At 43.6% G+C, this 17,723-nt stretch overlaps 1 protein-coding gene across 1 annotated transcript; it reads left to right on the top strand.

Moving 5' to 3' along the window:
* Window positions 1–2,741: 2,741 nt before the first annotated feature.
* KIN14H (kinesin-like protein KIN-14H) lies at window positions 2,742–7,927 on the top strand. Its single transcript, NM_001402440.1, has 17 exons — window positions 2,742–3,123; window positions 3,235–3,468; window positions 3,557–3,701; window positions 3,882–3,991; window positions 4,101–4,220; window positions 4,308–4,511; window positions 4,602–4,811; window positions 4,887–4,961; window positions 5,044–5,190; window positions 5,329–5,470; window positions 5,580–5,689; window positions 6,042–6,200; window positions 6,278–6,480; window positions 6,768–6,849; window positions 7,005–7,109; window positions 7,191–7,295; window positions 7,388–7,927. The coding sequence occupies exons 1-17, from the start codon at window positions 3,088–3,090 to the stop codon at window positions 7,565–7,567; spliced, it is 2,367 nt and encodes a 788-aa protein (NP_001389369.1). The 5' UTR covers window positions 2,742–3,087; the 3' UTR covers window positions 7,568–7,927.
* The last annotated feature ends 9,796 nt before the right edge of the window (window positions 7,928–17,723 follow it).

The following is a 17,723-nucleotide window of genomic DNA, read 5'->3' as shown; positions in this document are numbered from 1 at the left end:
TTTCGAGTGAGATATAGCAAAATCGTTTAAGAAAACTACAGCCCACAGATATTTTTTTCAAAGCCAGAGCTCAACTAAACACACCTTAAGAGCTTAGACTTTCCAGCTCATAGGCCTAAACAAAGAAGGCCTTCTTCCTCTCGCGAACCACGAGGCCCAGTTGGCTAGTAATCGTTCGCGGCTAGCCGGCCCACCGGACCAGCGCTTCCCCCGCCGGCGTCGCGCGTACGTAGGAGACGACACGACGACTTCTCCGTGAGATCGCGCGAAAATCACGACCTCAACCGTGCGACGGGGGGCGCAAGCGCGACATCACGCAGCGTCTCCTCCCCACCCACCCGCCACGCGCGGCACCGGCAAGCGGCGACGCGCGACGGCTGCGCGGTCGTTTTCGGCGGCACGCCCTGCGCGCGCACATAATTCATTCTGCTCTTCCCCCACGGTCGCGTGGTCCTTTCCGACGCCCCCGTCCGTGACAAAGCCAGGTTTGGTGGCGAGCGAACGAGTGACTCGATCATGCCCCGGGTCGCCGTCACGCAGCAGCGCCCTGTGTCTGCCCCCGCTCCGGCGATCGACGGCGACCGATCGATCGGCAGCTAGCGACGCCCGAGCTTACATGCGCGCGCCGCGTCACCTTCCCGCGACCGATCGATCCGTCAATCTTCCGCTACCGTGTATACGCAGCAGTGTCGGCTGGGACATGTACATACATTATACTAAAATACAGTACTACGAGCCGCTTTCTGAAAAAGAAAACGAAGGCCATTATTTTCCTCTGTTTCTTCTCTTGTATTTTTCTGGTTGCAGCACAGACGTCGTCGTCATCGTTCTATGGAGTCATGTACAAACATATTTAAAAAAGTCAACGGAAACATTTTGAGAAGGAGGGAGTATTAAATCAGCCCGCTTGATCGATATGGGACCTGTTTTCTTTTTCTAGAATCTATCATTAATCAGAAACGTACGCTTAGCTAGCAGAAACTGGTAGTCTGGTACGGCGTTCTACTGTACATACATCTTGGCAAGAGGTACACCGGTCTAACATCGACTATACCATTGTCACGTTTTGCGTGAACTGCAAGAGAACGCATCACTGGGCATCGCTAGGCCACTATCGGTGCCATTATGTAGGAGTACAAGGTAATCAATACACTCCCTAATCAAAACAGGATTGCAATCCAGAACAGCGGTGACATCTGTATTAAGCTCGCAGATACTGTACCAATTATAACTCGATTACTCAAACAACAAAGCACTGGCACTTCAGTGGACCACGTTTGGCAAGGACGAAACGTGGTTTTAAGGCGAAAAAACTCAGGAGCTTTGAGAGGGGACAGCAGCGGTCATGCTCTTTTCCCCCAACTAATAAAGCACCAGAAATAGTAAATGGCTAGCTGACAACGTACGCCAAGCATCATTACACCAAACCCCCTTCACAAATCCATCTTTAAGGCCCTCGTCTGTGGGCCAATTGTCGAAAATACGTCGTACGGCGCGTTAGAAAAGAATAGTTTATAGGTTAAATTTTTCTATATACTAGAAAAAAATGCCCGTACGTTACAACGGGTGAAGTCGATTTTAATCTTATTATTGTTATATGTTTTAGTTAAAATGAAATTCACTGTGAGAGTTCGCTTTATATATTTTTAGAAAATCATGAGCTATATTTAGGAGTCTAATCATCTCAAGTTAGCATGCAAGTTTTTTAAAACAAATTTCTTATATGATTTCTTCTGTATTACCAAAAGTGGACGATTTTAAAAACCGAATCAAATACGGATACATATTTTTAAAAGCAAACAAACTTAAAAACTGACGTATACACATATGACGTACCAAAATACCGATAAAAACATCTTAAATTTTTATAATAGTAGAGATATGTTCAATGAAAAAAATTAAAATAAACTCTAAAATTTAAATTTTGACAGCGGTTAATTCTATATAGAGGAACCAATGGGAGCCTAAGCTCTTTTCAGTTACTGTCTGTTGGCTTATGATGACACGCTTTTTATACTGTTTGTAAAAAACTTCTCTATATATATTTTTAAAATAGTCTTTTAAAGAAACTATAATAATTAAGTATTTAATTAATTATAAACTAATGATCTTCTCGTATTGCGTAAGACAAATAAGATTTGAATACGCTCTACCGAACGCAACCTAAACCGGTAAGGCACAAGGCAATTAAGACCTAATCTCGCAACTTGACGAGACGAGACACCAATTTACTAATACTAACAAACAGCAAATTTCTAATTAGCATCGCGTCGATTGTCCGATCATTCTCAGGTTCCAGTGCGCGAGGTGACTGACAAGCTAGCTTAACTATTCGTTGAGATTTCAGGAAGAAAAAGCTGTCAAAAGCTTAATAACAAGACGTGGCACCTCTAAGCTGTTGATTCCCGAAAAGGACAAAGAAAACGAGGAGAGCAACGTCGCAACATGCCCCGGCCCGGCCCGGCCCATTATCAGCAAGGCCCAAGGCGACGCGAATCTCGAAGCCCACAACATCGAAGTTGACCGTTCAACAGAAATACCGAAAATACCCCTGACTAACCAATCATATTACGCGAATGACCCTGCCCGAGCCGGCCAGCCACTTAGACCTGGTCACCGCCGGCTTGGGCTTTAAACTAACACCAGTGGCATTGGGTGTAAATAAATCGAAATCGGAGGGGTGGGGTGGGTACCCCTGATGCGTCAGCGTTCAAAATATTTCGAAATAGCTCGGCCGCCTCGTCCTCTTCTTCTCCTTCCTCTCTCTCTCTCTTCTCCCACACATCTCTCGCTCAGATCCGAGCGAGGCGAGAAATCCATGAAAAATCGAGGGTAATCTCCGCTCGGTGGCTTCAAAAACTTCGAATCCTTCCCCAATTTCATCGGCTCCGCAGTTTTTTTCTCGAGGTTTTTCGGATCTAAAGCGCGGCTTTGTCGGCGCTTGTAAGCCACGAGAGAGAGAGATTCTTGTGCCTTCGAGCTCACTCCATCCGGCCCCAAGAAAGCTCCCCTCCTCCCACCCACCGCCACCACTGAGGAGGAGAGAACCCTAACTATAACCCCTAATCCTGCCACTAATCCCAGTTCATGGCCTCCTCCCTCACGCCCCGTAGCCCTTACCCGGTAATTTTCTCTCTTTTGTGGAAAGAAATCGCCTATTTTGGGGGAGGGTTGATTCATGGGAGCTTAGTTCTTGCGATTTGTGGGGTGTGGTTGTTGTTGTTGTTGTTGCAGAAGAAGGAGAACTTGGGCAACGCGCGGCGGGGGATGGGGGTCAAGCCTGGCCCGCGCCGCAATGTCCTCTCGGCAATCAACAATGGCGGTGGCACGAACAGCGACACGGCGTCGGTGGACGGCGGCGAGGGCGGGGCTGGGCCGGCGGCGCCTGTGATCGAGTTCACCGGGAGGGAGGATGTGGAGCGGCTGCTCGCCGAGAAGATGAAGGGGAAGAGCAAGACCGACTACAAGGTGGGTTCTTTTGGGGGATTTCTTGGCGTTCGTTCTGTTTGAGAATTTTTGGGGGGCGGGTTTCCTGAATTTGGTTGGACCTGTGCAGGGGAGAACTGAGCAGATGAGTGAGTACATCAAGAAGCTGAGAGCTTGCATCCGCTGGTACATTGAGTTGGAGGACGGCTACTTGGTCGAGCAGGAGAAGCTCCGTAGTACGATGGATGCAGAGAATGCCCAGCACGCCAAGTTGGGTAATGAATTCGAATGCACTTCTCTTTTTTTTGTATTTATTTGATCACACCAAGAGAACAAGATGGTACTCTTTTGGGTTTTGAGCATTCATGTGTGCTGTTTGGTCATCAGAGTACCATCTCATCGTAGTGACTGAGTTTATTCTGGTCATTTATGTTCTTGGGGTACTGTACTTCCAGAGGCCCAGCTTAGCAGTGATCTGGAAGAGCTGAAAGCTGCACACCTGAACTTGACGCGGCAGTGCGATTCGTTGGAGGAAAGCTTCAACAAGGAGAAGGCCGACAGGATGGTTAGAACTCATCTATCGCATAATAAGCTGCATAGTTATGTACTGTTGCTGTGTGCCTGTGTGATTGGTTTCAGCCACGGCTTACACTTGTTGACCTTTAAACTGGCAGCTTGCTGTGGAGTCCTACGAGAAGGAGAGGCAGCAAAGGGAATCGGCTGAGGCGTCCCTCGACTTGCTGTCGGTGGACCTGGAAAGAGTCAGCCATGAAGCAAAACGGTTTAGTGAGCAAGTACGTGTTCAGAAATGTTCTATTAGTCTTACATGAATTTGAGTCATATATAATGTTCCTTTCTGATGGATGGAAATTGTGAACTAGCTGAAAATGGTCCAAGACACGAACAAAAGACTGCAGGAGTACAACACCAGCTTGCAGCAATACAACAGTAATCTTCAAGCTGATGCCTCTAAGAGTGGGGACATCATCTCAAAACTGCAAAAAGAGAAGAGTGCCATGATGGAAACAATGGCTTCTCTGAAAGATTTAAACAATTCAATGAAGAACCATTTGGATTCTTCTAGGGTGAGTTGTGTTTTTTCGTGAATTGATAATTTTTTTGGGCAGTATAGTTCTTGTTTCACTTAAACATTTAATTGTTTTGATTTCTGTTAGACTTCTCAACAAGAGGCCATTAGAATGAAAGAACAACTTATGAAAGAAGTGGATTGCCTTAGAATTGAGCTACACCAAATTAGAGAAGACCGTGATCAGTCTGTTTCTCAAGTAAATACCTTGAGTGCTGAGCTTGCTAATTACAAGGAACTAGCAGGCAAGTCTACAAAAGACTGTGAAAGCTTGAGTGTAAAAGTGTCAGCCTTTGAGGTTAGTGGTTTCAGATTAACCAAATCAATACTTTCTGTGCGCAACTATTTGGCTCACCATTATGCTTCTGCTCAGGAAACATGTAGTATGCAACAAGAACAGATTCAAACTTTGCAGAAACAACTTGCAGTTGCAACAAATAAACTGAAGGTTAGAAATAATATTTTGTCAGTGCTGATTTACATGTGAGATATGATTATATGACATTTGATCTAATTGTTTACTTTTGCAGCTTGCTGATGTTACTGCAATTGAGGCGATGACAGGATATGAAGAACAAAAGGTGATAATAAAAGATCTGGAAGAACGTTTGGCATCCGCAGAATTTCAAATTGTTGAAGCTGACAAGCTACGAAAGAAACTGCACAATACAATATTGGTAATTGTTTCAGCATACTAGCACTTCTTACTAAAAACAATTTCTCTATTTTACTGACAGAAGAAATTTTTGAGTAAATACTGAAATTTTTTCATCTTGCTATTGCTACTTGTTACTGATTAGCCTTTCTATTTGCAGGAGCTTAAAGGAAACATCAGAGTGTTTTGTAGGGTCCGACCACTTTTGCAAGACAACGATTCTAGTGGTGCAGAAGAAGCCCTTATTTCATATCCAACATCAGTTGAATCTGCCGGGCGTGGTATTGATTTGATGAACCAAGGTAAAATCATATTCATTGTTGAAGCTAAACAGAAACTATGTTTCCCCCACTAAGTTTTCAGTGGTAAAGTTAATCGGAGACTTCATTTTATTGTTTTGTGTTGATGTAGGTCAGAGATTTTCCTTCTCATATGACAAAGTTTTCGATCACGGTGCTTCACAAGAAGATGTGTTTGTGGAAATGTCACAACTAGTTCAAAGTGCACTTGATGGGTACAAGGTATGAATATTTCACTACAACAATGAAGTATTGGTGAATAATCTGTTCATGAGGTTCCTGTCTCTAATAACTCAAATATCCTAACTTTATTTTTTTTATTTCAAGAACAAATGAAAGTTGTTTTAATTGATATGGTGGCACCCCAAATTTTATCTCTTCAGCACCACCACATAAGCACAAATACATGCTAAAAGCCGTGAACATCTTACATTGATGTTTCTAGTATATATCACCTGCATTCTGCATTTGTATAATCACCATTATCTTGAAACTCTGACTGATGTTTCTAGTTTATTTCAGTTTTGAAGTACTTGTCAATTTGGTATGCTTAAGTTATTTTTGCATGATGCAGGTTTGCATATTTGCTTATGGTCAAACAGGGTCTGGTAAAACTTATACAATGATGGGTCCACCAGGGCGTGATCAGAAAGGCATCATACCTCGTTCTTTGGAGCAAATTTTTAAGACAAGTCAGTCTCTTGAATCTCAAGGATGGAAGTACAGTATGCAGGTTAGTATCCATAGTGCAATGCAGATTCTGAAGTGTACATTCTATGTAGTGTTGCTGAGAGTTTTTCCTATGTGCAGGCATCAATGTTGGAAATATACAATGAGACAATTCGTGATTTGTTAGCACCTGGTCGGTCTAATAACTTTGATCTGTCTACCAGTAAACAATACACCATAAAGCATGATCCACAAGGGAACACAACCGTCACTGACCTTACTGTTGCTGATGTTTTTAGTAGCGCCGACGTAACTTCTCTTCTAGCGAAAGCATCCCAAAGCAGGTAAATACGCTTTATTCATTTTTAATCATTCACTTGTGCCTTGTAACTGTTTGCTCTAAGGGTATTGACCATTATCAGTTTAATGTTATATTTGAAATAGCAATGCTTTGGATATGTCTAGATGATTCTCTCATCTATCACTCAAATATATTAGAGAGAGCAGAAACATAAGAGGGTTTACCTTTTATACAAGCTAGCACTTATTATCTGAATTCACATGTGTCTGTTAGCCACCTAGTCTACATATCAACAGTGAGTCTAAATTTTTTTTCACCACATTGAACCAGGTCTGTGGGTAGGACCCAAATGAATGAACAATCTTCCCGGAGCCATTTTGTTTTCACACTGAAGATATCTGGATCAAATGAGGTACTCGCTTCACCCATATTTTAGAATATTAATCACAGTGCTGAAACTTTACAAACTGGTCACAATATTTTTTTTTTCATTTTCATGCTAACTAAACAGAACCACTGAAACTTGAGCAAATGTATGTCACTAATTTTCTTTTGATCTTAATGCAGAACACTGGGCAACAAGTCCAAGGTGTCCTTAACTTGATTGATTTAGCTGGCAGTGAACGCCTTGCTAAAAGTGGCTCCACGGGTGATCGTTTGAAGGAAACTCAGGTGAGTGTGTTCATCACAAATTTACAATATTCTTATTTGATAATCACATTGTCTTATCTGTTTGTTTTCTTTATGTTTCAGGCAATCAATAAAAGCTTGTCAGCTCTTAGCGATGTTATCTTTGCAATTGCGAAAGGAGACGATCATGTGCCCTTCAGGAACTCAAAACTTACATACCTTTTGCAGGTGAGTGACTTGTGCAAATGGATGGTAATACAAAAACCTGCAATCCCTGAATTTATTTGAAACATATTTCTTATATCAACTTTCTATTGCAGCCTTGCCTTGGAGGTGATTCCAAAACGCTGATGTTTGTCAACATTTCTCCGGAGGCATCATCCGTTGGGGAGACGATTTGTTCACTGAGGTTCGCTTCAAGGGTAAATGCTTGCGAGATCGGAATACCAAGACGGCACACACAAGCCCGGTCCTTCGATTCCAGGCTGAGCTATGGCTGAAGTTGCTGTGGCCATCATGATGTGATGATAATCGATCAGCATTGGGGATATCATTTGGCTGAAGCTGATGAGGCCGCTTGCTTCTTGTAACTTGTACAGTAGGAAGGAGAGTGGCACTGCGCTAGTGCGCTGTGAGCAGAAGAGAACACGCATGCATCATGTGTTTTCTTTCTGTTGTAGCTGATTTGAGCAATATTAACTGCATTGCAATGTATTTTCTGGAGTAACTTTGTATGCAACCGTGGGTTCCAAAATGGTGTACTACTTTTGCCCGGCAGAACTTCGCTGCTGGCTCCTGCATCAAAATGATGGTTATGCCACGAAATGTGTATCGGTTCGTGCCATATGATTTGTAACTCTGTATTTCCCTGCGTTTTAGTTCTGTCATGGAATGCGTATTCATTCTCCGTCGATGCATCCACTGAACTGCAGTGCAAATGCAGTCAGTGCTCATGAAGTTTTTCAGTTGCAAACTTGGAATATATTCCACAGAACCACAGAACTTGCGGTGGACGAAGATTAACTGCAGGTACATGATTAATTGAGGTTTATTACTTCAAATATTAAAAAATAATTTATCTAATAATTTAAAACAACTTCTATATAAGAAAGTTGCACAAAATGCACTGTCTAGTAGTTTGAAAAACATGCTAATAAAAATGAGGTAAAATCAGTATCACTGTATCACAATGAGAAATGAACGGACTATGCCTTTTTTTTTTCCTTCTTCCAATCGATTTCAAGATGCACTATGGTTAACGGACTAGGCCATACTCTTTTTAGATTACTAGAGTGAGCTCGCGCGCTACGCTGCGCGGTATTGTAGCATGTAAGACTGTAACGCACAGAAAGAAATGTACGATTGCAAGGTTTGTCTAAGAGGATTACCTAACAACAACAGTCAATTCCTTGTGTACCTACTAAGAACATTATTTAACCTGTATAGTTTTTTTTTTAATAACTGAAGTCGCCAGAAACAGTTCCTGATAGTTAATAATTTAAACAATAATTTCACAATACATAGCAGGGGTGGCAAGCATAGTATGACTCATCCAATATCAATGGGCACAAGATGCAGTTCGTTATGTCAACTAACTGAAAATGGAACATGGTTAAATTTCTCGTAGTTTTGTTTGCGAGGACTGCAGTATTAAGATAATATCTGTAAACTCTAGAACTGGCCAAAAACCCAGTCAGATGAGACAATAGTATTGCATTTATCAACTATGGTATGAAAGACCGACTACATATTTCAGATTCATTAGTTTTAAGAAGAGACTTGACACTTCACTATGAGAACTTTCTGTTCAAGAAACATATCCGCCTCAGCAATTCAGTCAACTTAGATCACCAGGTGCAATGGCAAGCATCTGCTAAAATCATTTCTTGAACACTAAGAAAATATGTGCCAAGTTAAATCATTCCTAAGTTAATAGTTTGGAGAATTAACTTAGCATATTGAGAGATGTTACTAAGTCAGTAGAACTCAAAGTTTGGAGAATTAAGTCAGCACATGGAGAGATGTTACTGAGTCAGTAGAAGAAACTCAAATTAATGAACAGATCCTCATTTCAGTCAGTGTTATGTTACTAATCAGAGCAGTGGACTCTTAAAATAGCCATGTAAATGAACTTATGGTTCCTGAAAAGAGACATTTAAATGCAACAACTGAGTATCCACTGTGAATCAATGGACGATGTATACATTTACATCACCTGTCTGATTAATTAGCTACCAAACTACTTTGAGAGTTGAATATTTGTATAGCTAAGGCAGTTGTAGATGACAAAGATGATGGATATACCTGCCTTACAGTATTTCGAAAAGAAAAAGATCATCATGGTTAACACATGTGTAGGGATATTTCCATAGGTATTTCAAATGGTTTTCCTGCTTTCCGTAAAAAAAAAATGGTTTTCCTGCTAAGCATGAGCTTCAATCTTGTCGCAGTCCTTGAGGAGAATCTATATGATATTATGAAATATGTTAAGATAAAAAAGTGAGCGAAGTACATCAATTATGCAAGTGAGAAAAGGCAGTCACTACTACATCAGTGCAGGAAACACCAATTATTCAAGTGTGGGATTGAACCACCACTGCAGCATGATTTTTAGCTTGGAAACAACTTTGGAAGTGATGTGGTGGCAGAACACACCAATGGAAGAGCTATATCTGCACAGGCTATAAAGACCATATTGTTTGTGCTTTGCTGCACTCAATTGGCTTGGCATTGTTAAACTTTGCACTAGGATCACCTAGGTTAGATCTAGTCGGGTGGTTCTATTTGGGTTTGATGTTTGAACTATAGAGATTGAAAACGGGAGAGGGTTTAGATAGACCGACCGGTTGAGGTGTTGGAGGATGAAGAAGTGCCGGCCATCGTCGTCGTTGGCGCTCGGTTGTCGTGGATGCGGCGCCGGTGAGGTCGACGGCGATGACGGCTGCGGGAGTGACGGTCGTAGATGTCCCGGCGATGAGGTCTGGCGCGGCGGTGGCGCTTCCCGTCACTGGCTGCGCCCCCTCTCGATCGGATTAGGGTTTGTAGGGTGGAGTTGGCGGCGGCGGTGAATCTCGTACCATGTGCCGTGCCGGCCTCCACCCCTCTTTTATATGGCGCAGTGTGACGGGGGCCCACCAGCCATTGGGCTGGGCGCCCCCGATCAGGGCGCGGTCAAGGCCCTCTTGAGCCGTTGGGCTCAAGGGGAGAGAGATCTATCTAACATTCTCCCCCTTGATCTCACTTTTTCTTTTAGCTTTTTCTATTCCATCACAGATTTGTAAATAGAGCATGTTTCATCGTCACGGTCAATCGCCGATGGATTCGACAGCCACTATACACATCTCTATTCAGAAACAGATACTTTACTTTTGGGCCCTGTAGTCCAGGATTCATAAGGCTTCCCTTAAACCCATGCCGGCTACATGTTCCTTGAACACGTTGGGTGGTAGGCCTTTCGTGAGCGGATCCGCGAGCATCCTTTCTGTTTTAATGTGCTCGAGACTGATTGTTTGATCCCGGACTTTGTCCTTCACAACATAGTACTTTATGTCAATGTGTTTGGCAGCACCACTTGACTGATTGTTGTGAGTGTACATTACTGCGGGTTCGTTGTCGCAGTATAACTTTAGTGGTTTCTCAATACTGTCAACCACCTTTAAACCGGGTATGAACTTCTTTAGCCAGTTCACCTGCCCCGTTGCCTCATAGCATGCTATAAACTCGGCATACATAGTAGACCCTGCAGTGATAGTCTGTTTTGAGCTTTTCCATGAAATAGCTCCTCCTGCCAGGGTAAACACGTATCCCGATGTTGACTTTGTATTATCTTTTGCAAAGTCAGAATCTGAGTACCCCACTATCTGGAGTGATTCTGATCTTCTGTAAGACAGCATGAGGCCTTTTGTTCCTTGCAAATAACGCAAGACTTTCTTTACCAATTTCCAGTGCTCTAGGCCTGGATTACTCTGAAATCTGCCAAGTAACCCGGTAACAAATGCCAAGTCAGGTCGTGTGCACACTTGCGCGTACTGTAGGCTTCCTACAGCTGACGCATATGGCTTTGTTTTCATTTCATTGAGCTCATACTGATTTCTGGGACATTGCGATGCCCCATACTTTTCGCCTTTCATTATAGGAGCAGGTGTAGCACTGCATCTGTACATGTTGAATTTCTTCAACACCTTTTCTATATATGTCTTTTGAGAAAGTCCCAATGCATACTTTGTTCTATCTCGGTGAATCTCTATGCCCAAAACATATGAAGCCTCACCGAGGTCTTTCATGTCAAAGTTTGAGGACAAGAATTTCTTTGTTTCCTGCAGTAGACTGACATCACTACTAGCCAGTAGAATGTCATCCACATACAGAATTAGGAAAATAAATCTCCCATTCTTAAACTTTGAATAAATACAGTTGTCCTCGACATTCTCTTGAAACCCAAATTTCTTTATTGTCCCATCAAACTTCAAGTACCACTGTCTCGAAGCTTGCTTTAATCCATAAATGGATCTCTTTAGACGACATCCCATATTTTCGTTTCCTTTCATGACAAAACCTTTTGGTTGCGCCATGTATACTTTTTCCTCCAAATCTCCATTTAGAAATGCCGTTTTTACATCCATCTGATGTAATTCCAAATCATAATGTGCCACTAGTGCCATTATAATCCTGAAGGAATCTTTACAAGAGACTGGAGAAAATGTCTCATTGTAATCAATCCCTTCTCGTTGCGTGAAGCCTTTTGCCACAAGTCGCGCTTTAAACTTTTCTATATTCCCTCTGGAGTCATATTTGGTTTTGTAGACCCATTTACAGCCTACTGTTTTGGCTCCTTTAGGAATTTCTTCTAAATCCCAAACATCGTTTAGTTTCATTGATTTCATTTCATCTTTCATGGCTTCCAACCATTCAGATGAGCGAGCGCTTCTCATGGCCTCTTCATATGAGGTGGGATCATCCTCCATATGCGACTCTTCTATATTATAAACTTTATAGTCATCACGGATAGCCGATCTTCTGACTCTTTCAGACCTTCTAGGGGCCTGCACATTTGGCACATCCTGTACCTGAGGCTCTTGATGAGTCTCCTGTACTGGCACATTATCTATTTGAGGCTGTTGTAGCTCCTCCTCTGGCGTGGCAACCATTTCTGTTGAATCCTGTATAACAGGTTCCTCACTCTCATTCATTGTTGCCACAGGAGGGGTAACAACAGGTGCTGGTACCTCAATGACAGGCATTGCAGGCACAACATCAGCAGGTAGAGAGAAGAAAGGTTCCTGAGTCGACGGAGCGGGTACAGACACCCGCCTCTCCTCAAGATCAATTTCTCGAACTACCGAGCTCCCCCTAATCATTTCGTCTTCCAAGAAGACGGCGTGTCTCGTTTCTACAAACTTTGTATAACTGTTTGGACAGTAGAAACGATAGCCTTTTGATCTTTCAGGATAGCCAATAAAATGGCAACTGACTGTTTTGGGGTCCAACTTCCCAATATTTGGGTTAAATACTTTGGCCTCTGCAGGACTCCCCCACACACGGAGGTGAGTTAGCGAGGGTACTCTCCCTGTCCATAGCTCATACGGTGTTTTGGGCACCGATTTGCTTGGAACTCTGTTGAGAATATGAATGGCGGTTTTTAACGCCTCCATCCATAAACCGAGTGGTAGTGTGGAGTAGCTCATCATGCTGCGCGCCATATCCATAAGGGTACGGTTGCGCCTTTCAGCTACCCCATTCTGTTGAGGTTCGCCCGGTGTTGAATACTGGGCTACTATTCCATTCTCTAGCAAGAACCTTGCAAAAGGTCCAGGGACTTGCCCATAAGGCGTATGTCGACCATAGTACTCCCCCCCACGGTCAGATCTTACTACTTTAATCTTTATATCATGCTGATTTTCAACTTCAGCTTTGAATATCTTAAATTTATCCAATGCTTCTGATCGCTCTTTAATTGGATAAATATAACCATAGCGGGAGTAATCATCTGTGAATGTTATGAACGAGTCATAGCCATCCACACTTTTCACAGGAAATGGACCACAAATATCTGTATGAATGATCTCTAAAATTCCTGCGCTTCGTTTTGCACCCTTTTTGATGCTCTTTACAAATTTTCCTTTAATGCATTCTATGCATTGTTCTAAGTCTGAGAACTCCAATGGAGGAAGAATTTCATTCTTAACTAGTCTCTCAATTCTCCCCCTCGAAATATGGCCCAAACGACAGTGCCATAATTTCGATGAGACATCGGGAGTTCGCTTTCTTTTCTTGTTTTCTTTTGTCAACGAGGACACAACATTCACATTCTCAGAAAGAGATAACAAATAAAGCTCGTCTCGCAACACAGCAAGACCAATACATGCATTATTATGCCATAGTTCACATTTGCCACTTCCAAAGCGGCAATCATATCCATCAAAATCCAACTTTGATACACTTATTAAGTTTCTTTGCAAAGAAGGAACATAAAAGACATCTCGAAGTAAAAGTATGAAGCCATTCGCGAGCTCTAGAGGAAGATCTCCAACAGCTTCAACTTTTTCTTCAACTCCATTGGCAACTCTAATGGTGCTTTCTCTTCTTTGCGTAGTCCTCGTCGAACGGAATGCCTTTAAACAATTACAAGCATGAATAGTTGCTCCAGAATCAATCCACCATGTGGATCTAGAGTAACCAACATAATGAGATTCATTTACAAATGTAATAATGTTCTCACCTTTCTTTGCCATGATCATTTTCAAAAAATCAGGACAATCTTTCTTGTAGTGTCCTGTCTTCTTGCAGTGGAGACATTGATCTTTCTCAACAGCGAACTGTTGTTGCTGAGGCAGATGCTGAGACTGTTTACCTTTTGAGGTGGGAGACTTGTGGTTCTTTTTCTTATCTTTAACATAGTTTATTGAACCACCATTTGATTCTTTGATTCTCTCCTCCTCTTGCACACAATTAGCAATGAGCTTCTCAAAGTTCCATTTCTCTGGACTTATGTTGTAGTTGACAATAAAATTGTCAAACTGCTTTGGCAATGAGGCCATAACCAGATGGACCAGAAAGTCATCTGTTATGCCCAAATCCATTGGCTTCAACTTGGAAGCCATGTTGCTCATTCTAAGTATGTGGTCTCTAACACCACCTCCATTGTACCTTTCTGTCACAAGCTGCTTGATCAGCTGTGTAGCATAAGTCTTTGAAGAGCCAGTAAACTGACTCTTTATTCTTTCAAGGTACTCTGAGACAGCGTCACACTCTGGGATCGAGCCCAATATGGTAGGCTCAATCGTATTCTTTACCACAGCCAAACATTTCTTGTTGGCTAAGGACCATTTCTTTTGTTCAATGTCATACGACATGACGAGAGGAGCATTGTCCCTCTGTCTCTTTTGCCAGTCAGCATCTGACTCATTTTCACCTCTGACAAGGTCAGCAGGTTCTATAGGACATGGGGTAGTCAATACCCAGTCCACCTCTCCCAAGATAAAAGCAAGGTCGAGTTTTCTTTTCCATTCTGCGTAGTTATCTCCTTTTAGGGTCGGAATATCTTTAATGCAACCCATCAAGGAGTAGCCACCTGAAATAATCATGTGCGGTGAGAACAAAATTAACATTAAAATATTATGCATTAAGCCTACATCACCGTTGGGCAGAATTAGACATAACACATATAACCATAACTATAATATTGCAATTAACAACGTTGGTCAGAAAATTACAACATCATAGCACATAATTAATGTTCCTAAAATTAAATTCTCCCGTTGGTTCGAAATTTAATTTTAGAAACACTAATTTTCATCAATTTCATCTATTTGCAGCGGAAGACTATATAAAATCATATGAACAGTAGCAAAATCTCTGTAATTCTCTCTCTGTGAAAATTCTCCCGTTGGTTCAAATTTAAACAGAGGTAAAACATGCAAAAATCTATTCAAAATTCTATTGAAATTTGCATGAAAAATCGACAAAATAAAATGGAAAAATTGCTACTGTTCTCTTTTATTCATTTTCGGCCCCGAGGGACCTAAATTGAACTTTTCCGGCCTTTGCCGGTCGGCCTATGGCCACTTTGCGCGCGGGCAAGCGCCCCCTCCCCTCCCCCAGGCCGCAACCTGGGCCTGGGCCGGGAAAGCCGCCGCCGCGCGCTCCCCACTTGGGCCGATTTCGGTCCGGCCGCCGCCGGCCGTCCGATCAGCTAGGGTTTCGATCGGACGGCCGGGCGCCGAGATCGGAGGATCAAAAACCCCCCTCTCCCGGCCGGCCGCCGAAAACCCTAGCTTCTCTTCTCTTCTCTCTCTCACGCGACCGCGTGGACGGCGTCGCCATCGCCGGCGACCTTCGCGCCGCCGCGCCATGGCCGGCGCTCCTTTCTTTTCTCTTCTCCGCTCCCCCCACCGTCTCTAACCCCCACCGTGTGAGAGAGAGATGGCGACGACGGAGATGGCGGCGCCGCCGCGGGCCCCCTCGCCGGCACGCGCGTGCAGGTGCGCGCGCGGCCGTCGAGTGGCTCCTAGGCGGCGCCTCTTTGCCCCTCCCCCCCTCCGTTGCCGGCGTCAACGACGGCCGGCGACGAGGTAAGAATTAGGGTTAGGGTTTTTGGTTCTTTTGATCCGTGCGGATCTTGTGCTTTTCTTTCTTTGGATTTCTTTCCCCGAAACGATCTAAACACTAGGGTTGCTCTGATACCATTGTTAAACTTTGCACTAGGATCACCTAGGTTAGATCTAGTCGGGTGGTTCTATTTGGGTTTGATGTTTGAACTATAGAGATTGAAAACGGGAGAGGGTTTAGATAGACCGACCGGTTGAGGTGTTGGAGGATGAAGAAGTGCCGGCCATCGTCGTCGTTGGCGCTCGGTTGTCGTGGATGCGGCGCCGGTGAGGTCGACGGCGATGACGGCTGCGGGAGTGACGGTCGTAGATGTCCCGGCGATGAGGTCTGGCGCGGCGGTGGCGCTTCCCGTCACTGGCTGCGCCCCCTCTCGATCGGATTAGGGTTTGTAGGGTGGAGTTGGCGGCGGCGGTGAATCTCGTACCATGTGCCGTGCCGGCCTCCACCCCTCTTTTATATGGCGCAGTGTGACGGGGGCCCACCAGCCATTGGGCTGGGCGCCCCCGATCAGGGCGCGGTCAAGGCCCCCTTGAGCCGTTGGGCTCAAGGGGAGAGAGATCTATCTAACAGGCATTGGTAAGTTGATTTGGTGGGCAAAAGAGTTGGATCGGAGTGCTCCAATCTAACACAGCTCAGCCTTCAGAGATTAAGACCACAGCACATTCTATAAGAGACTAAGAACAGCTCATACAAAAGCATGGAGTATTTTTCCTGTATGGTTCAGAAAATGATCAATCGGAGTGCTCTTTTTTTTGTCAAAATGGTAACACATATACAACACAACAATTTACTAATTACATATAATTAATGAATAAAAATAAATAATTGAAATGATTAACTTTTCTTTTCTCTACGGAGAACATCGGAGAGCAAAGCACATGAAGGATCTCTTCTGCCTATTTACCTTGTATTTGTTTGTCAGTAATATGCTGGCAGCTCCGTTCCTGAAGATCCATGAGCTGAGCATAGTGGCTTGCCCCTCCCAACATTAGCATGTATCATGAAGTCTAGCCGTCTGTTTACCTGTATGCTGAAAAACACCAAATAATTTGTGTAAGAAGATTCTGCTAAACTTGTTTTAATCCTAAGCTGGCCACTTTGACCTTTCTTTGGAGCTCAGTTTTGGACAATGAAGTAGTGGCATACTGACATGCTTAAAGTACAGGAACAGAAAAATGAATAGAATCTCATTCGCAGGAGAGGATGAGAGCTCCTTAGTAATTGTAACTTCTTTCACCAATCAAAAGTTTAGAACATGATTTCTCTAAAAAAAAGTTTAGAACATTGAAAGCCCTAATGGAAGGAAGCTATTAATGTGAGAATTCATCCTAATAAAACATCAATGTTGCCAGGGAATCAACAGGTTTCAGGGAAGCTCACCAGTTCATGTTTTGCCTCATGACATCACATCGACTCTCTTTCCATAAGAGGAATTGGCGCAGAGTTCGAATTATCAGAAGGCAACATTTAAAAAAGAAATAGAGAGAGAAATCTGGAGGCACCAATATTCGGAAATGTGCTGGGTTCTATCTGAATCTTTGAACGAACTTCCCAAACAAACATCTGATAAATTTAGCCTAAATTCAGAACATTATCTTCAATTTATGCTAGATGAGAGATAAGAGAAGGGAAACCGTACCGGAGGAGGACAGGTAGACCGTACGCCGATTTCTGCCATTGAGGAAATGGTTGTGTCAGCTAGCAACACCGTCGGGCAAGTCGCTGAGGAAGAATTGAAAGATCCACTCCCCGCCCGCCATCTGTGCTAGCAGTGAGCCACCGAGTCGACCTTGATGCCGAAGAAGAAGGCGACGCTGCGATGCCATGCGGCACGCCGATGCTGAGGACGGGATGGGGAGTATGTGATGCTATTCAAGCTTGTTGTACGTGCAGCCACAGTGAAGAACATAAAGGGGAACAAACAAATTGGGAAGAGATGCGGATGCGGAGAGGACGACGACGAGCGGATGCCGAGAAGTGGAAGGGGGCAACGCGGATGGCTCGGCGAGCAGTAAAACCACGTCTCGGTAAGGGTTGGCCGCGCAACCT

The sequence above is a fragment of the Oryza sativa genome, chromosome 4 (genome assembly GCF_034140825.1).
Source record: "Oryza sativa Japonica Group chromosome 4, ASM3414082v1".
In the NCBI taxonomy this organism is placed as follows: domain Eukaryota; kingdom Viridiplantae; phylum Streptophyta; class Magnoliopsida; order Poales; family Poaceae; genus Oryza; species Oryza sativa.
The sequence above is the reverse complement of the archived record's forward strand: the minus strand, read 5'-3'. Positions and strand labels throughout refer to the sequence as shown.

Excerpts from the sequence above, each read along its gene's own strand:
- KIN14H (NM_001402440.1), top strand. The coding sequence starts at position 3,088 with ATGGCCTCCTCCCTCACGCCCCGTAGCCCTTACCCG. Across the intron at positions 3,124-3,234 it reads CGCCCCGTAGCCCTTACCCG|AAGAAGGAGAACTTGGGCAA; the intron begins GTAATTTTCTCT and ends TTGTTGTTGCAG. Across the intron at positions 6,201-6,277 it reads GATGGAAGTACAGTATGCAG|GCATCAATGTTGGAAATATA; the intron begins GTTAGTATCCAT and ends TCCTATGTGCAG.